The 16,918-nt window shown below is 40.3% G+C and overlaps 1 protein-coding gene across 5 annotated transcripts in view; it reads left to right on the top strand.

The window, feature by feature from the left end:
• The window catches only part of LOC129775560 (klarsicht protein), a 536,788-nt gene extending 532,096 nt beyond the window's left edge, over window positions 1–4,692 (top strand). For all 5 annotated transcript variants that reach the window (XM_055780426.1, XM_055780425.1, XM_055780422.1 and 2 more), the window contains 4 exons: window positions 2,306–2,601; window positions 2,670–2,883; window positions 2,945–3,279; window positions 3,344–4,692. In XM_055780426.1, coding sequence (XP_055636401.1) covers window positions 2,306–2,601; window positions 2,670–2,883; window positions 2,945–3,279; window positions 3,344–3,758 — 1,260 coding nt within the window. In that variant the 3' untranslated portion in view covers window positions 3,759–4,692. The remainder of the gene's footprint in view (window positions 1–2,305; window positions 2,602–2,669; window positions 2,884–2,944; window positions 3,280–3,343) is intronic.
• Window positions 4,693–16,918: the final 12,226 nt, after the last annotated feature.

Here is a 16,918-nt window from a genome sequence, read left to right as displayed (position 1 = left end):
TTTTTCGTTGCTTTCAATCCATTGTTTGGCTTATTGCGTGTACGTATTATCGGGATTGTTTGTATGATTGATTGTTATTAAAAATTGAAAAAAAAAATCGCTGCTGGATTTTTTCTCTGAATGAACCATTATGAAATATGATCTTCCATGGAACCTGTGTTTTATCCTAACAGAAAATATGAAAAATTGCACATATTTTGTGTGTATCAAACTGTTACATATATTATTGTCGGGCGATAAACATATTTTCACATACAGTTTGCGACTTTTAAGAAAAACACCTTATCTTTCCCCACTAAATTTCATAAGTATAAATTCTGTACGAATCAAAAAATCTCCTATCCAATCCAACGATATCAATGAATAGCGGTCTATTGATGATGAGTTCCAGCTAACATTCTATGTTGTTTTTAATACCGCGGAACGAAAGAGCGAAAGAACGGTTCAAAAGAACTGATTCACTTAGGTGAACAATTAGTGACTGAACCGTTCATCAAAGTGAACTGTTTTGCCCATCTCTACACTGAACTCTTTCAACTCTCTCTCAACTCTCTGAACTCCCTGAACTTTCTGAATTCTCTGAATTCCCTGAACTCTTTGAACTTTTTGAACACTCAGAACTGTTTGAACATTCTGAACTCTCTGCACTCTTTGAGCTGTCTGAATTCTCAGAACTCTCTGCACTGCTTGAACTCTTGAACACTTCGAATTTTTGAAATTCTCTGAACTCTTCTTCTTTCGCTGATAGAAACAGACGAAGTTTCATTATTTAAACGTTATGAAGTGGATGTTTCGAAGGCTCTCAGAGTCAGTTCGTATGATGTGAGAGAATTATCGCCAATTATTCAAAATTTCACCGAAAATGTTACTGCTTCCGAAAGCTAAACATACGACCGAAAGCTAAGCATGGACCTTTTTACCACATAAATAATCGAAATAAACCACGATACAATTGTCATCTGTTAAAAATCAAACAGATGAAAAGTTTCATGAGAATTTTGGCTCACGTGGCGGCTCGCCAAGAATTAATCGGCTATCTAGGATTGTTCCTCGCACATATTTGCAGCTCATGAACTATCCCAAACTGCTGGGCGCCACTGTAGACACGTTTTGCGAGGATCCCTCAAAGGATTTCAACGGGATTCAGGTCTGGACTAAAAGCTGACAACTCCATAATCTTAATGTTTCTCTCGGAAAACGTAGTGTTGTCTTTAATTTTTATCAACGTAAATGGGATCAAGACACTGTTCAGCGGGAGTCTTCCGAATTCATTCTTGTCGAAATTTCGGAGTCGAAAAACATTGGAGTTTTTTCTCTTTGCGAAAATCTGATCCATACCATGAGACTGCCTTCTCCGAAGTTTCTAGTCAATTTCACCTGGGTACCCTTTTCAAGACAATTCCAATAGTAAGCACATTAGTCGGGACCATCAAGATCATTTCGCTCGTCGGAAAATATCTCATTCATTCCATTCTGCACTCCAAGCCGCTGTCTGGCGAATTTCAATCTCGTACTAGCATACTCAACTTCGAAGAGAGGTTGGTTTTTTGGCCTTCTTCGTGTAATCACGATGTCCGGATGCTCGCAGAACTTGAGTCTTTCCGTTATGGGCAGATAAAGTTCCTGCTTTATTCAAGAGTCTTCAAGCTGTATGACGACGACGAAGCAAGATACTCAACGGTAGTGGTGAAAGATTTCTGAAACTCATCTTTAGAACGGTAGATTGGGTCAACTTTAAATTTACAGGAAAAATGAAAGTTTGGGCAGGCATATGTGTAACGGCTACACAAACTTGATGCTTGTAGAGATTTCGGAAACGGAAAGACATACGATTTTTTTTCCGAAACCGTTTACAAATGTATGCTTTGGAGATGTTGATAAATTCTTCTACATCCATTAACATCCCTCTCGAATCCTATAGGTTGAGAAGTAGGTTGTAATAAAAAATGTGATCGTGAATTACTAACGAAACCGGATGAACCAATTCTACGTTTCTACAAAAGACATTTATAGCAGTTGCGGATGAAATTGACAAAAAATCGTTGAAAACTGGTCTGAAACACGTAAGATTGTCCCTTAGTTCTTCCAGTAGAAAAAAAACATTTGACCTGCGAACATGATGAAATTCCATGCCATCCTTTCGTTTGAAAAATCGTATTGTTCCTGATTGAATTTAATTCTCTAATGATGAAAGTGATTAGATGAAATATTGAAAATAGTTGAATGTCTGAATTTCCATAATTTTCAGTACATCAACTCGCACAAAAACAACGTTCAATAATCCTTACACCTTTTTTTCCTCCAGAACGAACGCAAGGTGCTCCAAAACCAGCGCCCGAAGATGCTCACACTGAACGCGACCGTTCACAATTGGGTTTCGGCTCAGGAGCTTCAGCGCAAGGAACTACTGCTGGACGACGAGACGATCGACGCCCGGATGGAGCAGCTCGATCGGGACAAGAATTTCGCCAAGTGCATCAATCAGAAGTGTGGCGCTTGTTACGAGTGTCTGAACGAACTGCGCGAGGATTGCACCATCAACCAGGAGCTGAAGGACGGCATCAGTCAGCTGTACAGCACCTGGGATGAGGCGGAAATGAGGTAAGTACTATCTTATTTCACAATCGACCTTTTCGGTTTGCTTATCAATGCATTTTTTTTCTCCACAGAATTAGAAACCGAATTGAGAATCTAACCAGTTCGATGATGACCTGGAAGCAGTTGGAAGATGGTCTCAGTGATCTGAAGGATATTCTCGATCGCGACCGTGGTAAACTGCAGGGAATAGAGGGTGCTCTGCAGAGCGGACGAGCTGATGAAATGGTCAACAATGTCAAAGAAGTCGTTAAAGCGCTGTCGGAGAAAGTTGAGCCGCTTTTTCAGGTAATTGGTTTATCGAATCATTCTCCGATCCAACATCGTCATTACTTATTCTGACCAACAGGAGGAACATAATCTACCCATTCCCGTCAATCTCAAGCTCTCGTCGAGTGGTTCTCTGTCTGATAGTGGCATTTCCGACGGTGGTGGCATGTCTGATGGTAGCCTATCGGAGCGAGAGAAGCGACTGAGTGCGTTGAAACGGTTGGTGAAGCAACTGGAGGTGGCACTGGCCCCGGGAAGTGAGGCCATGCAGACGATCACAAAGCGGCTGGAAATGGCAGAGCACGAATTGCGCTCCCTGCAGAACACCTGCCGGAAGATCATCATGACCACCGGAGAAAACTGCAACAACAATGATACGAACGTTAAAAACAAAAATAAAAATAAGCAAGCAAGGTATGTTTGCAAGCAAAACTATTCCCAGTTCAAATTGTATATTTCCTCTTTCTCCGCCTTCCAGTAAAAAGAATCGCAACTCAAGTCCGACCAAGTCGGACCGGTCCAAGTCCCGTTCGAATCAATCGCTGAACGAGACCGATTCCGAGGAAACCCGTTACCACCAGGAAGTGCAAACTGACGAATCACACACGCACGATCGAAACCATCATCAGCAGCAGCATCAGCAGGAGCAGCAGCTCAAAAAGACCGCCGCCCAGTCCGCCCAGCTGGGCATTATTCAAACCACCAAGTTGAAACTGTCCCAGAATCGCTGGGTCTGGCGAATCACAAAGATTGCCGTTCCGGTCCAGTTGGCGCTGGTTCTGGTTATGTGCGCGGCATGCTTCTTCGAGCCGCACTGCTGCGATGCCCTGAACACCTACTCGATGAGCTTCACGCCGCAGTTGCGCTACATTAAGGGACCACCACCGGTTTGAAGCAGAGGTCCCCCATTCATGTGTCGCAAACGGACGCGAGGTTTATTTGCTTTTTTCTCGCGCGAGCGAGGAGAAAATGAGTTTTTTCTGTTTATTTTACACGGATAATTTTATATCCTGGAGATATAGTAGAGTTGTGCATTATCTAGCTATTAAGGAGAGTCCTTTTTTATCGGAAGCTATTTATAAATACGAGCGGATATACTTCTACTTGACTTGTATAGGGTTAAATATTTCAGCAAACACTTGTACCATAACTTAATCGTTTCCGTTATCTTTAAAATGCGCAAGGGCAATCTAAATTTTGAACGCTCGAAACTATTTTTGTTTCCTTCTTAATAATCTACTTTAAGATGAGTCAACAACAAGCATACTTACCAAGCAGCGCGTCAATATTACTTTCATTCTTGTCATAACAAACGCAGAAATATGCTAAATGTGCCTTCAGCGTATGAAACTTTTAGAGAAGCAAACAACTATTTTAGAACAATAGTATACGTGAAGTTCATACAGAGTAACGCAGGTTCCTCTACAGAGATACAGCAAATACTTTTTATATTTCCTAGCTACTAAATGATTTACCATGCTACAAATTGAATTCAGTATAACAACACACATCAGTATCTACCAACGTGGATTAGTCGTGCTCAGAAATGACACACTGCCATTTACAAGTGAGATGCGCGAGAGAAACATAATTGTAGGTTTTTGAATTGCAAAATGAATTTCTTGAAAGTAAAAACCGCAATGGATTTTTCCCTAAGAGATAGCCGATCCTTAATTTGTACATGTGCTTATAGATTTTCTTCCACTTATTAATACTGCTAGATCTATTTTCAAGAGAAACAAGAAGAGGTACTGATTAACACAGAGAAAATTGCGTACGGTGAGTAAAAGTACACTGGAAATAAATGTTTATATTTTAGTAAAAGTATTATTGCTTATGTGTTGACATCTGATCCGAACATCCTAGGTCTTGGAATCGTTTTGGAAGGCAAGCCATTTGTTCGTATGAATCAGCCGCAGTGGATGATATCACATGAATCAACAGAAATGACACCATACATTCATCGAGAGGAATCAGCAGAGCGATTCTTAAGGCGTATACGAAGAAACATACCACAACAGTTGATCAAGTTTGGAAGCAAAAGCCAGATGGGGATTTTGCTTCATGTACTGCAACAAGGTAAGTCGCCTACTTATCCGAACATTAATGATGCTCTGTAAGGCGTCGTGCACAAATTACGTAACGCGAGTAGGGTGTGTTTTGTGAGCACGAGCTGTAATGGGACCAACAGCAGCCAGTAAGCAAGCACCGATAAATGTATCTAGAATAGACCCATTCTATGAGGTTATGCACAAGAGAACCAAATTTCAAATCTAGTTTTAGGAGAAAATTTAAAACGTTATTTGAATAAGCACTAGTTTTATCATACATTTTTTGTAACAAATTTAATTTTTATGCACCAACCTTTGAGAGAGGCGAGTTTAAAAAACTACATAATTATATTTAAAATACTTTAGGTTTTCACTATTTTCATGTTTTTTGAAATATCTCTGCACATATTTAACCAAACTTCAATGTCTATATACCATTGAATGGGTGATTAAATGCTTGTTTGAAGAGCCGTGAGTAGATCTACGTTTCATGATGTAATTTATGAAAAACAAGCATTTGAAAAACAGGTATTTTTAAGCGTTGTCACGTCACAAAAATAGAGCATTTTTTTTAGTTTATCAGATGAACATAGTTTCAAATATTTTTTTTATTTGGGTTTCTCTGAGCAAACAATGAAGGTCATCAACCCACCAAATTTGAAATTGCTAAAAAGTATCATCAGTTGGAGAATATTTTATAGTTAGATTGGCTTGTTGTCAGTCTGATTTGTCTGATTTTTTGCTGTTTCGGACTATTTTTTTATCCCTTTTTGTTTTATTTTAGGCTCATTAGCATTTTAGCTGTAGCAGAGCCGAATTTGAATCGTGTACATGTCACATGTTTATCATATCTATAATTTGCGCATTACACAGTTGCCATTTTCGGCGTTAGAGTATTCCCTTCTATACAATCGCGTATGGTACACACATTTACACAGTAGCCATTTAGTCGTAAGAGTTTTCGTTCTGTTCTTCCATTATCCAGTAGGACCGGACAGCGGAGACAGTTGATTGATTCTTGTTGGGTTATTTATAGAACAGCAGCTTGTTTCGGACTAATGATTAATTTAATTTAATTAATTACAGTTCCGTTTCAAAACATACAAATGATCTTTCTCCTATGTTTATCAACAATACATGAACGTAGATTCCATAATATAAAATATAATCTTATTTCAACTTCCGGTTTGCTGATGGTAGTATAAGCAAATATTATAAGAGTTTTCATTCTGTGCAGCATTATAGCTGAAGAAGTAGTGAAATTAAAAAAAATTGAAAAAGTGCTAAAAAAATATGAAAAAACCCATACGATATGGGCTTACCAGCGGAAGTCGAATATCGTATTCCGATGCCATTTTGGAATCGAGGATGCTGACTTCCGGTTTGTTAAAAACGGATACGAAAAGCCGGGAATGGCGTGAAATCCCACAATATGATCGTGAATGGTAATGTGAGAATATATCCATGGGTGCGCGAAGAGGAATAAAAAAAAATATGTTTGATAGTGAGAGATAGTATTTAAGTAAGAGGGAGATAATGTTTGATTGTGAAGAACTTAGCCTTAGAGCAACGTGTGTGGAGTTATACAAAGAAAGTGCACATACAAATGCACACGCAAACATCAACGATCAACGATCAACGATCAACGAACAACGATCAAAGTCAACGTTAAAGTCAAAGTCATCTTCAACATGCAAACATAAATGCCCTTGCATGTGCGCGGATGCATACAAAGAACTTATCAAAAGTTTCTGATAGCATAATCAAATGCGTTCCCCCTGTAGTGAGCGCCATTCGGTGAACCAGGATTGTGCTAGCCATTGATGGCAAGCGCCAGACTAAAGTGTTAAACAATCACGATATAAAAACTGGACATCGGCTTAGGACTACCCCGACTTTTCCCAAAAACGACATAACGTGTATTACAGATAACAGGTAGATTCAATTTATATAGCTTATGTTGATGAACTTACCATAAACAATTAAAATTAATTTGTTTCGCAATGTTTCACAATCTAAAAGAACATAGAACTTATCTTGCACAAAGGTTGAACATATTTCTTCTCTGTTCTTGAAGAAATGAAAACGAAAAATGGCATAAAAACGCTAGAATGAAGAGAGCCAGAAAAATGTCACCATATTATCAAATTGTCAGCGTTATGGCACCTTTCATTTGACACTATTGAAAATTCAGTAGGAAGCGCCGCTCCTGAGATACAAAGGAGGGTAGGTTCAGGACCACCGGATGCGTTAGGGCCACCTTCCCCTATAAGATGGGCTTTTGGAAGGGGAAGGGGAGATCTCAGAGAAAAGTAAGGAGTAATAGGGAGTAATAAAGAACATAAAAAATAGTATATCGCTCGCTACAATACGGTGAAATTCTTATTTAATACAATTTATTGATTGTGTGACGTGACAACGCTTCGTGGAGACTGTTTATTCATACAGAGCGCGTTGTCACGCCACAAAATGCATGCCGCCAAGATGCATGTTCTTGCGAGTTTTTTGAAAAATTGAGTATACAGGAATCTACGTTCATCTTTCATAGACAAATCATAGAACAAAGTGTATTTGTATGTTTTGAAACGGAACTGAAAATACAATATTAATGTTCAAAAGTCGGAACCCGCAAAACGACAGGTGTTGTCACGTCACAAAAGTATTGGGCTGGCAACAACCGAATTCAAGTGCAAAATATTCTCGAACTGAAGATTCTTGTAGGGAATTTTCTCAATTTCACTCTAAAATCGTTTACCATTTGGAAAACGTGTGATTTATACATGAAAACGAGTGAAAACCTGTTTTTAGTGAGTCAAATCGTTGTCACGTCACGCTGGAATGGGTCAATCGGCCTTATTCTGCGTGGCGTGTGAGGTGAGATGACAATTGTCACTTATGTCACGCGATTCCACCAGGCGTATGCCGTGAGAAATCTCACTTGAATGAACTCTCACTTTATTCCCGCTCTCAAATATACGTGACGATTGTCACATGAACTGGGATTTCTAGGTGACAATCGTCGACATGTCTTGAGGTGTCGACAGTGCATGAAAACAAATGAAAAAAGGAAGAGGAATAATAAGTGTTTTTTTGGGTCGTATAGAATCGATAGTAATGGTATTATATGTATCAATAAATTCAATTTATCTTCAATTTTCACAGTACGAAAGACAAATTGCAAGTAGTTTGTTTTTTTTTTGTGAAAGCGGTAGTGAGTCTGTTATTCCTCAATTGGACGAATAAGCACACCGAAATTATTTTCATTTCATGAAATCTATTTATTTTCTCTAAAATATATCTATCATATGGGTCTTGTGTTTCATCTATCTATCCGCGAGTCATCGTCACCGAACTGCATATCCATTTCAGAAGCCGTGGTATATGCCCGAGCCGGAGCCAGAGCAACAATTTAACACTGAGAGTGCAGAGAGCAGCAGCAACTACGACCAAAACAAACAAAAATGCTGAACTTTACAGGATGCAATCAACTGTTTCACCAAATCTAAATCAAATACCTGCAAATTCGGCAGAATGTCCTGATACACTAACAACAGGCCAGGTTAAATCAGATCTATAGATACGGTACTGACTGCAGCAAAACAAATATCTGACCTCTCTGAGCGAAACAAATAAAATTCTGGGATGCCAGATGTTTTTTTCTCAAATATATGCGATAAAAATCTGAAATATTTGTAAATATGTGCTAATGTCTGACATACTGACCAGCTTCGTTTATCATATGGAATCAATAATGTTTTGTCACTATTTTAAATAGCCTGCAGCAGGAATAAAAGGTTGTGATAAAAGTTAAATGTCTGCAAATTCGTGAACACATGTGCGAATGTGGCATCTCTGATCAGATTTGGCAACCAGCAGAATGAACGCCTTGTCACTTGCTGTTCATCCTCTCACATACATCAAATGAACCTCTCACGGCATCCGAAACGACTGTAGGAATAGAGTGAGGAGAGTTGCGTGATGGTGATGTGACAATTGTCATCTCACCTCACACGCCGCGTAGAATCAGGCCGAATATAGCGTTAATCTTCCAGATCATGATTTTGTCATGGCTGCTAAACATGAGCTTATTCTGTCTGTTATAGCAGGACGCAATCAGCTCAATACAGTGATTCAATGTACGTTGCAGTTCGTTCAGGAAGGCACCGTTATTTGAACGCATTTTCTCATCGGTTCGATTTTAAAAGGGTGGGCGAGCTGCCTGAATACGAGATTATTGGGTATCAAGAAATAATCAAGCCAGTAAGGGGGGCCAGACGAGAACCCTCCATTCAATCTTGATGCAATGTTCGTTACTACCACTGTTCCAGGACGCAATGCTTTCAATCGAGTGGGAAGTGGGATGGCTCCTCTTTCCCGGGAGATAGCGGATTCAATACTCTCTCACGATCACGAGATGAAACTTGGATGAAAAATTCAAAACAAGAAAAATGACCCGGAACTGGCAACGAAACATTCGAAGTATGTATGCAGAGAAATCGTTAGCTGATGTGTGAAATAACCTAGCGATCGATGGAAATCCCCTCAGAGCAGAATATATTGAGACCGCAAAAACTCTCAAATCGATGAAGTGAAATTAGTACGATATTAAGCCGAGTGGTTTACTCGTCACGTATGGATATCCCATGACCTTGTGCAAGTAGTGAAATGTAGCGACAGGAGCTGCTGCAATACCAGATGGTTTGAAAGCATCAATCCCAACGGTTTTTTTCCAATTCATTTATTTGTAAGGCTCAATCGCATAAGCTTTGAGAAGCCGCTAATTCAAGATTTGTATATACAAAATTTCAACTTAAATCTGTGTTTAGTAGGTTTTGATCGATTACTCGCGGTTTACTCGAGGTTAAAGGGGCAACAATTTTTGTGGGACGGGTCAGGTTAAGGATATGGATATGAGGTATCGTTGTCTCAACCGAGAGTTGCCGCACGCACTGTAGCATTGTGCATAATGACCATGGATAGCATCTGGTGTTCGACTATCTGTGGAGGGTGGGCGACGGTGAGATGGGGGGACAAGACAAACAAACTAATAACGAAAAAGAAAAAAAAACACAAAGGCATTAAATTCTTATACTAGACCGTTTCAGAAACATATAGATCAACTGCATATAGCACACGTCGCGAGTTCCCAACACGTCTCTAACAGGAACATAGGGTTGTCTTCCTTGGGCCTCAAAGGCATTCAAAAGGTACTCTCTTGCTGCGTAATTATCAGTACATTGCCAAACTGTGTGATCAATGTCATCGTAACCGTTTCCACACCGACAGACATTGCTTTGAACAGGATTTATTCTGTGGAGATGCACATCTAGCGAGTAGTGGTTGGACATCAGTCTACTCATTACACGAATGAAGTCACGACTTACGTCCAAACCTTTGAACCACACTCTCGAAGAAACATTTGGAATAATTGAATATAACCACCGCCCAAGACTTTCAGTGTCCCAATCGGTTTGCCAACCCAAGAGGGAACTCTGACGCAGTAATTGGAAAAATTCATCGTATGAAATCTGTCTATCAAACAGTTCGCCTTCCTGGGCACTCATCTTTGCGAGAGTGTCCGCCTTCTCATTGCCAGGAATTGAGCAATGAGAGGGGACCCATACAAAGGTTATCTTATAAGATCTTTCGATCAGAGCACTCATCTGTTACCTCACTTTTGTGAGGAAATAAGATGGGTGCCTACGAGTTTTCATCGACTGGAGAGCCTCAAGCGAACTGAGACTATCCGAGAAAATGAAGTAATGGTTCTCGGATCATCCCCAATGCGAAGTCGATTGCTGCCAGTTCAGCAACATAAACGGAACAAGGTTCCTGCAGTTTACGGAAGGCGCTCGAGTTTTCATTAAAAACACCGAAGCCAGTGGATCCATTGAGGCGAGACCCATCAGTGAAGTATCTTTTCATGCAATTGACTTTTTGGTACTTTCGGTTAAAAGAACGGAAAATGAAAGTTGGTCGAAGCTGATCTGAAATCCCAAGTATTGCTTGTTCCATCGATAGAGTATCCCAACAGATGTGAGCATTAATTTTCCGTTGAACTTGTCGAAAGTTCTTCCGAAGTCACTACACGCATATAAGGAATTTCCTTCCTGTCTCTCGGCAATTGCTCGTGGTACCATCAAATGAATTTCCAAATAGTTAAGAAATAAAAACTGGACACTCGTGCAAAAAAAATATATTCTAATATTTTTCGGAAAATTTTATTGAGTTAATAAAATCAAACAATGAAGCATTCTCAGATGGAGCTGCTTTGTTCTTTACAAAGAAGCAATATTTAGATCAGGGATTCTCAAACTATTTTGGGAAAGCGATACCTTTTCCAAAATGATGTGACACCTCAGACTCCTATAGCCAAATTAATTTATGAATTCTATCTCTAGTTTTTTTCTTAACCATATATATATACCATATATATATATATATATATATATATATATATATATATATATATATATATATATATATCTTTACTGGCACCAACGTTCCTAGAGGAACTAATAGGAAGGAAGGAAATAGAAAGGAAGAATACTCGTGACCACAGTGCAAGTCGGAGGAAATTTCTTTAACGAAAAATTTCCCCGACCAGAACGGGAATCGAACCCGAACCCCGGTCATGTTAGGTATGACGCTAACCACTCGCCCACGGGAGCACCCATCTATATTCTTACCAGTTTGAAAACTTTGCGATTGGTTAAGTGGCTAAAACTGACATCATTTCCTCATCAATATTCAACAAAATAGATAGAAATAAAATTCAGTAAATATCAAGTGTAATGATTGATTTTTGATACAAAAAGGCAAAGCTCGAAATTTTGTTTATGGCTCGTATGTTTATGGATACGCAGAGTTCATTTTTCTACTCGGTTTCACCAGAAAACAAAAAAAAAAGAAAAAAAAAGAATTTTCGAACCATCGGTTAACTTTGAAAAATCATAACTCAAAAACGAAAAAAAACGCCTCTCTGGTTTCGACATATATTATGTGAAAAATCCTCAGCTTTTCAGAAAATAATATGAAAAAATATAGCGCCCTTGGTCCCGAAACTATGAAAACAATAAAAAACGAGGACAAAGTTGATTTTTCGGGCAACCCTAAAATGGAAATGGTCACCCTACTGAAAAAATAAAAAAATACGGGTCTAATGTTTTGCGATAAAGAACAAAACTATCACTCCTCACGAAAATCTGAGAACCACTATATCGGTTTGACATGAAATGGCTGATTTCGGGTTAATATTGAGAAAAAATCCAAAAGGGGTGATTCCGGGTGAAAATCTCAAGTGCTGAGTGATTAAGGACACTTTGAGGAACACTTTAATTAAAAAAGTTTTGCGGGGAAATGCGAGTTTTAAAAGTCCATTCGAAGCAAAATTAAACTTCCAAAATAGTACTTACTTTGTGTGGAGTTAACACATATTACAACCAACCGAATTTTGAAACTGACAACAAATGCAAATTCTCTGTTAAAAATGCTTCAAGAAACATAATGAGCCAAAAAATTCGATCAAAAACTTCACCAAAACACATGTTAGAAAAACACACGCGAAATAGTGGCACCGGCGAGCATGCGAAACTGATATCTTATCGCGTTGCCAGAGTAATGACGCGCGCGCGGAATGGGGTGAAACACGTGATCTTAGATGCCTTGAATATCCTAGAATAAGGGACTGTAGGTTTTTTTTTGTTTTTATGCAACTTCATTTTATTTAGTTTTGGCCGTCTAAATTTTCTCAGCGACCGCTGTGCGGCGATGACCTCATTCGATTCTAATTTCTGCCCGGCCAGTGACTTTTTCAAGTTTAGAAACAAAAACAAGTCGCACGGGGCCAAATCTGGAGAATACGGTGGATGGGGCAGCAATTCGCAGTACAATTCGAACAATTTGGCCCTGGCGACGGCGGAGGTGTGAGCCGGTGCGTTGTCATGGTGGAAGAGCACTTTTTTCTTCGCCAAATGGGGCCGTTTTTTCGGCAGTTCGGCGTCGAATCGGCCCAATAATTCGACATAGTAGAGCCCTGTAGATCACACCTTGTGAATCCCAGAAAACGATGGCCATCATCTTTCCGGCCGATATAACAGTCTTCGGAGCACGTTCGCTGGGTGAAGTCCACTGTTACGACTGTTCCTTGGTCTCTGGTGTGAACCAGTGGATCCATGTTTCGTCGACGGTCACGAACCGACGCAGAAACTCCTTCGGATTGCGCTTAAACAGCGTGAAATACTGCCCTGAAGTTGTCTCACGGTTGCGCTTGTTGTCAGGAGTGAGTGCCGACAGTTTTCTCATGCCCAAAATTTCATGCAGGATATGATACACGCGGAGAGATTGAGATGCTCCCGGTTTCAGCTATCTCGAGCACCTTCAATCGGCGGTCTGCCAATACGAGATCGTGAATTTTTGTCACGTTATCCTCCGTGGTGACCGTTTTCGGGGCACCTGGGTGTGGCTCTTCAAAAACCGACGTGCGACCACGTTGAAACTCGTTAAACTAATTTTTGATGGTCGCCATCGAAGGAGAAGAGTCACCGTATACAGCATCTAAGCGTCTTCAATTTCGCTGCGTGATTCCAAAAACAAGAATAGAATCACCGACCGATATTGCTCTTTTCCCATTTTTCAAAATTCCACACACGGTCAAAACGAAACTACGGGTCCGATTCGGCTGAAATTTTGACGGTAGCCGTGTACTACACGATAAGTGATCTCTCTTGCGATACTGACACCGCCGGACGATGAGGCTAAGTACTTATCGGACCGCCCTCGTAAGTAGGTAATTAATTAAAAAAAAAACACTTAAATCCCCCCAAAATCAGTTTTGGATGCAGTGGCGTCGAGTGGAGTTTTTGCTCCCGGGGCGGAGGTGTCTAGTTGCACCCCTCTCTCTTTGCTATATGATTTTTTTTTGATGGCCCATATATGCCGGATAGACGTAGTCCCACGTCAAAAGAGAATTTATAACGCGCAGAATAAGACTCTTAATATTTTGTTTATGCTTTTTATTCTGAGCGGGATGAACACATGGGAATTAAATTTTCCAAATTTTACCACTTTCTTCAGTGTTTTTCCGAAAATTTTCAATTGTCATTTTTGGTTCGAGTATGGTTGGTTGAAATGTGTGTGATATTTTTACGAGATGTCATATCACCACTATTCGTCCACTGTCAGAAAAGCACATGATTTTCTCTCATGGCAGCTCGAAATCTTCTCGTTACAGTTTTATGGGCCTACCAGAAGGCTCCTGCCTAAGCCCCCTCTTGTACAGTTTTTACGTCAATGATATAGATGATTGTCTAACTAGAGACTGCACGCTGAGACAACTTGCAGACGATGGAGTTATTTCCATCACTGGTACTAATCCCGTCGTTCTGCAAAAGTCGTTGCAAGATACCCTGAACAATCTGTTTACGTGGGCCCTCAAGCTGGGTATTGAATTCTCTACGGAGAAAACTGAAATGGTCGTTTTTTCTAGGAAGCACGAACCCGCCCAATTCCAGCTTCACCTATCCGGCAAAACGATCCAACACTCTATGTTTTTCAAATACCTGGGTGTATATTTTGATTCTAAGTGTACCTGGGGTGACACATTGCGTATTTGAAACAGAAATGCCAGCAAAGAATCAATTTTCTCCAAACAATTACTGGAACATGGTGGGGTGCCCATCCAGGAGACCTCATTCAGTTGTACAAAACAACGATATTATCAGTGTTAGAATATTGCAGTTTTTGCTTCCGATCAGCTGCCAGGATTCATATTCTCAAGCTGGAGAGAATACAATATCGTTGCTTGCGTATAGCCATGGGGTGTTTGCATTCGACACATACGATGAGTCTCGAAGTTTTGGCAGGAGTACCCCCGCTTACTCTTCGGTTCACAGAATTATCCTACAGATTTCTCATCCGTTGCAAGATCATGAATCCATTGGTGATTGATAACTTCGAAAATATACTCCAACTGACTCCTCAGTCAAGTTTTATGTCTTTATACCATGAGTACCTTACCCACGACGTGCACCCTTCACCAGGCATCTCCAACCAAGTTTGCTTCCCTTACTTCTGCAATTCCTCTGTCATTTTTTATCTGTCCATGCGACAAAAAATCCATGGAATCCCAGATCTCCTACGCTCCGATTCTATTCCGCCGATATTTTCGGCAGAATATGGGAAAGTTGGATCTGATAAAATGTTCTTTACTGACGGTTCATTCATAAACGGGTCCACTGCCTTCGGCATCTTCAATGAAAATTCCAGTACCTCTTTCAAACTCAAAGATCCTTGTTCCGTGTATGTCGCTGAACTGGGTGCGATATATTACGCATTAGGGATCATTGAAACATTGCCCATCGACCACTATTTTATTTTTTCAGACAGTCTCAGCTCAATAGAGGCAATCCGCTCAATGAAAGTTGATAAACGCTCATCTTATTTCCTAACAAGAATAAGACAACTATTGAGTGTTTTGGTCGAAAAATTATTCCAGATTACCTTAGCATGGGTTCCCTCTCATTGCTCGATTCCGGGGAATGAGAAAGCGAACTCGCTAGCTAAGGTGGGCGCTTTAGAAGGCACACTTTTTGAAAGGCAAATTGCTTATAATGAATTTTTCCACATTCCTCGTCAGTATACGCTCGTAAGTTGGCAGCGCATGTGGAGTGGTGATGAGTTCGGTCGTTGGTTACACACGATTATCCCTAAGGTCTCGACGAGTGCATGGTTCAAGGGATTGAATGTAGGTCGTGATTTCATTCGCGTGATATCTCGGCTTATGTGCAATCACTAAAACCAAAACGCGCATCTCTATCGCATTGGGCTCGCAGTAAACAATCTTTGTGATTGTGGCGATGGCTACCACGACATCGAGCATGTTGTCTGGTCGTGTATTCGGTTCCATGCTGCTCGCTCTCAGCTCTCTAGAGCACTGAGAGCACAAGGCAGACAATCGGATATCCCCGTCCGGGATATCTTAGGTAGCCGGGATCCTGATCTTCTGCTTCATCTATACCTGTTCTTCAGAAACGCCGATGTCAACGTTTAATGATGTTTCCTTCGTTGTGTCCCCGTTTCATATCCCTCCTATCCGATCGATAAACTTTTACTTAGTCGCGGCAATACATACACACACTCTTTACAGATGCACGGGCCGAAGGTTGTGCAGTCCACTGATCATTCAACAAGAGCCAAAGGTTGTACCGCTCATGACAACTCTACACGAGCTGATGATTGCGCCGGCTAGTGACCATTCTATCCTGGATTCCTCGAGCCGAGAAAGACGCACCACGCTAGATATGGGGTACAGACTAGGGGGGCGTTGCTGATTAATGGTCAGCTGCATCCCAATAGGAAGTATCCCGTGTCGGGCACACGTACAGAGCATCGAAGACTGCAACATACCAATTATGAGAACACTTGTAATACTAACCTCGAGCCAACTGCGAGTAATCGGTTACATATTGTAAGCAAACATTGTCGAAATATTGAACTCCCGGCCCCGTTAGGCTGACGCCATATGAGCCTTAATAAAAATATATATTTTGGATAAAAAAAAATATCACCATATGAACATTTAATGTACTGGAATCCTCACATTTCAATTTTGGTTCCATTTGTTCTATTATTTCTCGAGTTATGCAGAAATTTGTATTTGTTTTTTGTATGGAAGATCCGATCTCATTGTTGGGAACGTAAAGGAAACGTGATGGCAAAGTAACGTCTACGTTGTTGTCGAAAACAAATTTATTACGACACCATCTGCCTTTAACGAATGACTAATCTAATTAGTGTTGCGATATTTTCTACTTTTAATACTTATCGAATAGTGGTTGTTTGGATTCAAATAGCATAAAAAGTAAAACCGGTAGAAATTATTGGCTTCGTGTGTGTCAAATACCTATTCTTATCGATATTTGCTCGAGTTTATTTTGCTTGCCTCACCATGTGTGCCGGTCTGTTGACACTACGTTGGGTATGAATGGGCACTCACATGTCTA

Source organism: Toxorhynchites rutilus, chromosome 3, assembly GCF_029784135.1.
Source record: "Toxorhynchites rutilus septentrionalis strain SRP chromosome 3, ASM2978413v1, whole genome shotgun sequence".
Taxonomy (NCBI): Eukaryota; Metazoa; Arthropoda; class Insecta; order Diptera; family Culicidae; genus Toxorhynchites; species Toxorhynchites rutilus.
This window is presented reverse-complemented; position numbering and strand designations above follow the sequence as displayed.